Raw genomic sequence first — 8,185 nt, 5'->3', positions numbered from 1 at the left:
GGCCAAAATTTTAGTGTTTCAAAAATAGTCCCTGAAATATTTTACAATAAGTATGTTTACTATGTTATTACTCTGAGCTGAAGACTGGAAAAAAATTAAAGGCAGATTTATAAAAGTGAAAGGTATACACAACTAAAAGGTTTCTGTAGAGTTTAACGTTCGGTGTGGTTTTTCCTTTATGAATTTCTAAAGAGTCTTTCTAACATTTTAGTGGCTTTTAGTTGTAAGTGAAAGGGGTATTGCGTATTGAGTCCACATTTGAAATTTTTGTGTTGAATCATAATCCAGTATAGCTGTTTAAATGTACAAGACCTAAAAGCAAAATATAAGTAAGAATAGTCTATAGTGACACCTAGGGATTCCCCTTGCACCAGATTTTCATCAGTTGCTGGTCCTGGAAAGGTTTTGTATTGAACATGAAGTGATTATGTTTCCAGGTATTTGGTATCTTCTGCAAAAAGCTGTTAAAAAATATTTGCCACTCAATTCCTTTATTTTATTTTTATTGTTTTGTGGTCAAGCCAGTAGAACCTACGGTCTTGCTCCTTGATTACTGAGCTACCTCCCTTTCCTGCCATTTTAAAAAAATTTATTTTTTGACAGGGCCATGTTAAATTGTGTAGGCTGACTTCGAACTTGCACTCTTCCTGCCTTAGTCTTGTAGAGAGCTAGAAGTACAACATGGTCAGCACCACGTTGGTTCTTACTGAGGTTTTTAATAGTCTTCTGTGGACTTAAAAAATAACCTATAAACATACCTTTATAAAGAATACAGTGAAGAATTCATTTCTTTGAGAGAAAGCATCTGTTTTATACTTTTTTGGCCATTTCAAGTATTTATTATTAAATGTTAGTAAATGCTAAATGTTACTGATTTTATGAGTAAATAAGAATAATTTGTTTTAGGGTCCTGATGAAGAAGCTGTTGTGGATCTTGGCAAAACCAGCTCAACTGTGAACACCAAGTTTGAAAAAGAAGAATTAGAAAGTAAGTTTGTTTAAAATAAGTTATTATATCTAGCAGAGTGAGTAACTGATTACGGTTTGTTATTTTTCTTTAAGTTCTACCTACTGTTTGTTTTTTGAAACACTTTTTTTTGTTGTGAGGTACAGTATATATTGAGAAGCATGCTGGACATTTTTCCTGTATAGTTTCTTCTTGCAGCAAACATCCATATAAACATTGGCTATGTCTAAAAATAGAACATTTCTGAATTATTTACAGTTTGTTGTAAAAGTATTCGCATAAGATGAATATGTTTTCCTTCATTTATTTTTTAAAATTAAAAAAAAAAGACTTGAGAAAGACTTTCAGACTTCACAGATAGTTACCATTTCCTGGAAAACTGAAAGACCACAGTTACACAATACATTAGTTCTTTTATTTATTTTTTCCTTCTGGCAGGCTTAGTAATTTATATTATAAGCAAGATAGAGTACCAGACTAATAAGCCATAGTTATCATTAGTTGTCATCTAAATGTTCATTTTATAGGTCTGTTGCATCAACCTTTTAAAATGCTACAATAACCTCTGCATAGAATTATGGGGCATGTGGTTTCTTCCCTAAGTGGGAAGAGATCCTGGCAAATGGTCTTTTTTTTTTTTTTTTTTTTTTTTAAATAATTTTAGATTTACAGAATAGGGTGCCAAGGTAGAGCACATTCCTGTGTGTCTTTCACCCAGATTCTATGAATGTCATAATATTTTTGTGAAAATGCAGATAATATTAGCTTGTTGCTAAGTTAATTAGTAATTGCTAATGTAGTATTAATTCAACCACAGGTTTGATTTGGAATTTACTAGTTTTTTTAAACTAATGATGTTTTTGTTCCTTGATGTAGTAACGCCTACAATTCAGGATCCTCCAGTAGTACTTTTTTTTTTGTGCCTGGAATTGAACTCAGGACCTTGCACTTGCCAGGCAGGTGCTTTTGTGGTTGAGCTATCTCCCCAGCCAGTACAGTAGTACTTTTTTTTTTTTAAAATTTAAAAAATAAATGAAGGAAAACATACTAACAAACAGACATCCATTTACAAAATAGCATAAGAACAATACAAACAAAACAGAGTTACAGACAAAGCTGTAGGAAACCACTTTGAAGATACAGTAGTACTTTTAATTGTCCTAGCTCCCTAGTCTCTTCTAATCTTCAGCAGTTTCTCATTTTTCCCTCGTCTTTCACGACTCCAACACTTGTGAAGCACTGTGTTAGGTGTTTGGACAGCACCCCTCAGTTTGGGTTTGTCATGCTGTTGCAACAGGAGCAGACTGAGAGAGTGGACTGCGGGCTGGAGCAGGAACCCGCTCCCCGCGCTGCATCTTGTCTGTGGACTTGTGATAGCAGTGTGGCTTATTGTTGGTGCTGTTAAGGCTGAACTCTCGGTCAAAGTGGTGTTCATGGCAAATGATTTGTAGACATTTTGGGGCCTTTTTAAGGAACTGCTTTTTCATTGTTAAAATCTGTGGTACTGCTTTTACATCACACTGTTAATTTGTTGATTTTGAAAGAGTTGGAAAGAGACATAAGAATTCTTGTTTACATCTGAGATTTTTTTTAAAACTGACTTCAGAAATCTAGATTTACTAGGGCTTGTGGAAAGGTACAATATCTGTTATATATTGTAACAGAGGGCACTACAGCCAAAGCAAATGCAGGAACACAAGGTTCAATCTCCTAGTCTTTGGGTTCTGTTTTATTCTTATTTGTTTTATCTAGTCTTTCTGAACTGCAGATCCTCAGAACTTGTTTTTACCTTGGTGCTTTGCAGTTTTGTACCAGACCATTCGTATGGAGCGTCAGCTTTGTAATTCCCAGTGCACGGTGATGGGAACTTGATTTATGTTATATTTTGCTTGGGGTTCAGCAGGAAATAGTTTCACTAAAGTAAAAAGATAAAATCAGTTTTGTTTTAGCATTGCTTTTTTAGTAGAATGTGTATAATTCACAGTGTAAAATTCACCATTTTAAAGTGTGCAGTTCATTGCTTACATTAACTATTGCCACACAACCCTCAACCATTCTGTCTGTGTCCCTCCCTTCCTCTCCCCTCCCCTGTCATACTGGGGTTTGGACCAGGACCTTCGCACTGAGACACATCCCTAGCCCTTTTTCATTTTTCTTTTTATTTTGAGACAGAATCTTGTTATGTCTCTAAGTTGCCCAGGCTGAGCTCAAATCCTATCATCCTCCTGCCTCAGCCTCTTAGAGTGCTGGCATTATAGGTATGTGCAAACATGCCTGGCTAAAACTAATACCACTGTTAATCCCAGTAGTATTTCTGTCTTTTTAAAAAGAAACCTTATATAATTAGTTTTTAAATTTGGAATTTCATGTAAAATTTTTTTTCTAATTGAGATTTCATTTTTGTAGATGTTTATTGAGTGCTATCTATGTGTTGGGCAGTGCTGGGTTGTAGATGTTTAAACAAATAACTTTAACTGGTATGTTTCCATAAATCTATCGATTTTTTTACTTTAAAAATTGCTTTTTTAGGGGGGATACTAGGAATTGGACAAGGAGTGCTCTCCCACTGAACTACATCCCCAGCGCTTTTTGTATTCTATTTTGAGACTGGGCCTTGCTCAGTGGCTCAGGCTGGCCTCAAATTTGTGATCCTCCTGTGTCAGGCTCTGGACTACCTGGGATTACAGGTGTGTGTCACCACTGGCAGGTGAAACGAGACCTCAGCATCACCTTTGTCACCTTAGCTGGGAGCGTGAATCTCAGGCAACTTGAATATTTGCTATCTTTGCACATTCACAGGTGACCTTGAAATCATCATGAATATTGATTTCGGAATTACAAGGAAATTTTACTGCATCAGCAAATTTGGAAGTACAGAATCAAAAAATGTTGAAAGTCAACTGTACTATTCAGACTTGTCTAAGAAAGAAGATTTTCTTAAAAGTGTTTATTTTCTGACCATCTCGTAGAACTTACTGGGAAAAGAGTGTCATCAACTTCATAATTCACTACATTTTTCAGATTTTGTATATGAAGACAAAAAGCAGCTCTATGCCAGATGTTTTTTGCATATTGTACATTAGCTGAATTGGTAGTCAGTCCATGTCCCTCTTCACTCAGTACAGATAGGACCTTCATTTAAACTTTAAAGAAGTCAAATTCTTGCTTCTCAGTGGTTGACATAGAGCTGCTCGCTCTCTGGTTCCCTGATTCAGTTTTATTTAATGGGCAGAAACAGAGACTACCTTTCATACTGTTTTTTTCTTTTTTTTGGTGAGAATACAAAGTCAGGATGATGCAATATCAGTAGTGTTTTCTGTTCCAAAAGCATGTAACAACTGTATTGCTTTTTAATTAGTCTTATAATTTCTACCCTGTAATTGGAGTATTTGGATCATTTACATTTAGTATAGCTCTCAGTAATTTGGACATTGCCATAGGCATAACATCCTGTATGGTGCTCTGTAAAATAAGGGAAGTAACAGGACACTACTATTGTTAACTGTTATCTTGTATATGATTCTTTGTAACCAGAGTAAATTCTGGTGTACTTTTGTGAATACCATGGTATTCCCTTTTGAAAAATTAGTACTGTATTTCTGAATCTGTCATAGGTCACCGAGCAGTATATATTGGTGTTCATGTACCATTTGGTAAGGAGAGTCGTCGACGTCATAGGCATCGTGGACACAAACATCACCACCGGAGAAGAAAAGATAAAGAATCAGATAAAGAAGATGGACGGGAATCTCCTTCTTATGGTAAGAGAAAATAGTTTCTCTCTTTAATAGTTCAGTTCTTTCCTGGAAAATGTGTTATATTTTGATTCTTTTATTTTAATAACTTAATATCTTGATTAATTTAGAACTTTATATAAATTAGGGGGTACTTATTGAAGTAAGATCTTTTTTTTAATAAGGCAAATATTTGGTTAATAGGTTAAGATCTCCTTAGTGTAAGTGAAAGAAAAAATAACTTTGTTTCTTCATTGTATTCCAGCCTTGAGGTTATAAAAGTTAAGAAGTCTTGTCATGTACCTTCAAATTTAGTAGGATTTTATTTCCTTTTCTTTGCCATGTATTTCAGTACTACATGTGTTGAATAGACATCTGGAATATTAAGGCTCCTGGACTACATGGATGGTTTTATTGATTTTTTTTTTTGTGCCTTTTTAAAATCACATTTTTGGCTAGAAGATCTTATCTATTAGGTTAGTAAAGTTAGGTATGCTGTACTACTGTTGGCATTTAAGTGCTATACACTAAAGCTAAATTTTTGTGAAGAGACATGGAATGACAAACTTACTATGAATAACATAGCTACAATATGAATCTAAGTCATTGATCACCAAGATAGATATGCAGGCAGGTAGGTAGGTATTGATAGATAGATAGATAGATAGATAGATAGATAGATAGATTTTATTTTGAGATACGGGCTTACTAGGTAGCCAGGCTGATCTTGATTCTTTTACCTGTCTCTCCTGAGAGCTGGGCTTACAGTTGTGCACCATCATGCCTGACTAGCCAAATACAAATATCAACTAGGTTTTGACATGTGTTCCTTTATTATTTAATTTTCTCAACAATTGTTTTCTCTCTTTTTTCAGTTCTGAGGATTGAACGTAGAGCCTCGTACGTGTTAGGCAGTGGAGCCTTACACATTCTATGCAAGTGCTGTATCACTGAGCTATACTTTTAGCCATTTCTCAAGAGTTTCTAAAGAGATCTTACTCTTTTCATTTTATAGATTAGGAAACTGCAGCTCAGAGAGACTAAAAGGATCTCTTAACCTCTGCTAAGAGACATTGATGACTTAATAAAATATTAAATGGTTATGTTGTTGGCAAAGGTCATGTAGGTAGCAAAGGGAAAATGAGTACTGAATTTAGAAAGCATCACTACTGAATTTTGATGCTGTGAAGTGAGTTAGAAGAATTTTTGTGTTCCAGATGATGTACCTACCCACTTTAGGATAGCTTAGGGTCTTCTGTGATTATACATGTTGAACGTCTATATTTCACATTGAATAAAAAGGCACATGATAGTTTTATGGATTAAAATGATGTTTATTGAATTATGTTTATATGTCCACTGAGATAATCATATCTCAAGCCAAAATAATGGAGAAATAATTATGATGTTGAAAATATTTGCCTTTTATCTCTATCCATCTTTCTGTAGTACTGGAGAGTGAATCCAGGGTAGTGTGCATGCTAGGTGAGTGCTCTAGTGCTGGGCTACATCCCTCAAACTTTTTTATTTTGAGATAAGATCTCACTAAGTTGTCCAGACTGATTCCAGACTTACGATGCTCCTGCCTCAGCCTCTCAAGTATTGAATTTTTAATGGAATGATTATTCCTAGGAAAGATGTATATCCGTAGAATGTGTTCATTCTATATCAAATAATATAGAAAGCAGTACAAATAATGTCCCTTTCTTTCCTGTTTGAAAAAGAGATTTACACAGAGCTTTTGCTGCTAGACATGATGAAAGTAGAGATTAAATTTTCTCTCCCAATTTATTACGCAGTTTATTCTTTTTGTTGTTGTTTTCCCACTGCTTCTTGAATAGCATGGAGGTATGCTATTCTTGGCTATGCAGAAAGGCCTGACACGATCAGAGGGGGCTTTCGTAAGTGGAAATCAGTATATTAGACAGGAAATAGATGTGACAGAAGAAGTAAGTGGATATAGTAATGTAGGATCTAATCCAAAAAATGTAGGCAGCCTTGAGAGCTAGAAAAAGTAAAGCTATGGCTTTTCCCTGAAAAGCACCAGAAGGAACTACCAGCCCTACCAGCAGAATAGGTTTTGTTTTTCTTTCTTTTGTCTTTTGAGGCAGGGTTTCGCTGTGCAGTTCAGGCTGGCCTAGAACTCACTTTATAGTCCAGGCTGGCCTCAAACTTGTGGCAGTCCTCCTGCCTCAACCTCCCAAGGGCTGGGATTACAGCCTTGTGCCGCCACACCCACCTCCAGCAGTACATTTTTTGCTTTGTAAGACTTATTTTGGACTAATGATGGCCAGGACTGTAAGAATTACAAAATAAATTTGTGTTGTTTAAGTCTCTAAGTTTGTGTTAATAAGTTAAAGCAAAAATAGGACAGTAATGTATTGACTGAGATGGAATGTATGATTGTTTCATAATTAAATGTTTATCAGTGTAAAGAAGCATATAACAATATAAAGAAGAAAAGTCATACATTTACCACTGTAGGCCCAAAATAAGCTTCCAAAACAAAGTCAACCCCCTTTCATAATAAAACTAAACAAACTAGGAATAGAAGGAAACTTCTTCAGCCTGATGAAAGGCACCTATAAAGAAACCCTACAGTAAGTATCACATTTAATGTTGAAAGACTGAATGTTTTCTCCCTATGGTTTAGAAACATGTAAGGATGTCCTCTTTTGCCACCTTCATACAGTGCTATAGTGGAGCACCTAACTAGAGGCATAAGGCAGGAAAAAAGAGGCAAAAGATTGCAGGGAAAGGAGGGAAATTGTCTATTCTCAGATAGGATCATGCAGGTAGCAAATCCTAAGCAGGTTGTAAGACTACAGAACTGAGCTATATTTTAAATGTTCTGTTTTATCTAACATTTTCATACTTTTTTTGATGAGTGAAAAACAAATTTCCAAGTTGAAAAAAAATGATAAACCCAGAACCTATCGGAAAAGTTTCCAGTGTGTATATGACATGGGTCTTCATATTGACAGAGCACTGCGAGACCTATGCAGAACAAATAAAAGCAGGAGTGAATTTCTTATTGTTACAATTTCCTCGCTGGAGTTACTCTTTTCATCATTTTGCTTAATGTTTTATGTTTCTGTCTTATCTTTGCTTCTTTTCCTTAGTCATTTCCTCAGATTTGTCTTTTTCTTTGAGAATTCCTTCCAGTCTGGTCCTTGTATTCTAACCTGTTTTGATATGCTGTCTGTGACATCCACAATGCATCTCTCATACTCAGAGTTTCATTTTGCTTTTAATTACAAGTCTTAAGGTTTTTCCCTTTCCTTAATTATTTATGCTGTCATGCTGTCTTTGGGGGTTCTGTAACCTACAGGTGTGTTAGTCTCAGGGGCCACGGATGGGATATCTGTTTCTTGCAGTGACTTTGCCTACCTCCTAACTCCAGCTGACAGTCTTGTTTCTGCATCACTGTAGGAAAAGTTGGCTTCTATGTATCTGTAACTTTAAGATTCTAATCATTTGGGTT

The 8,185-nt window shown here is 35.5% G+C and overlaps 1 protein-coding gene across 1 annotated transcript in view; it reads left to right on the top strand.

Annotated features, from left to right (window-relative positions):
* Window positions 1–906: 906 nt before the first annotated feature.
* Slc4a7 (solute carrier family 4, sodium bicarbonate cotransporter, member 7) overlaps window positions 907–8,185 on the top strand; it is a gene marked incomplete at its 5' end in the record, with an annotated part of 67,976 nt that continues 60,697 nt past the window's right edge. The window contains 2 exon segments of the mRNA XM_013515625.1: window positions 907–988; window positions 4,582–4,728. Of these exon segments, the coding sequence (XP_013371079.1) occupies window positions 907–988; window positions 4,582–4,728 (229 nt within the window).

The sequence above is a fragment of the Chinchilla lanigera genome, unplaced genomic scaffold, assembly GCF_000276665.1.
Source record: "Chinchilla lanigera isolate Chin_1 unplaced genomic scaffold, ChiLan1.0 scaffold00029, whole genome shotgun sequence".
Classification (NCBI taxonomy): domain Eukaryota; kingdom Metazoa; phylum Chordata; class Mammalia; order Rodentia; family Chinchillidae; genus Chinchilla; species Chinchilla lanigera.
This window is presented reverse-complemented; position numbering and strand designations above follow the sequence as displayed.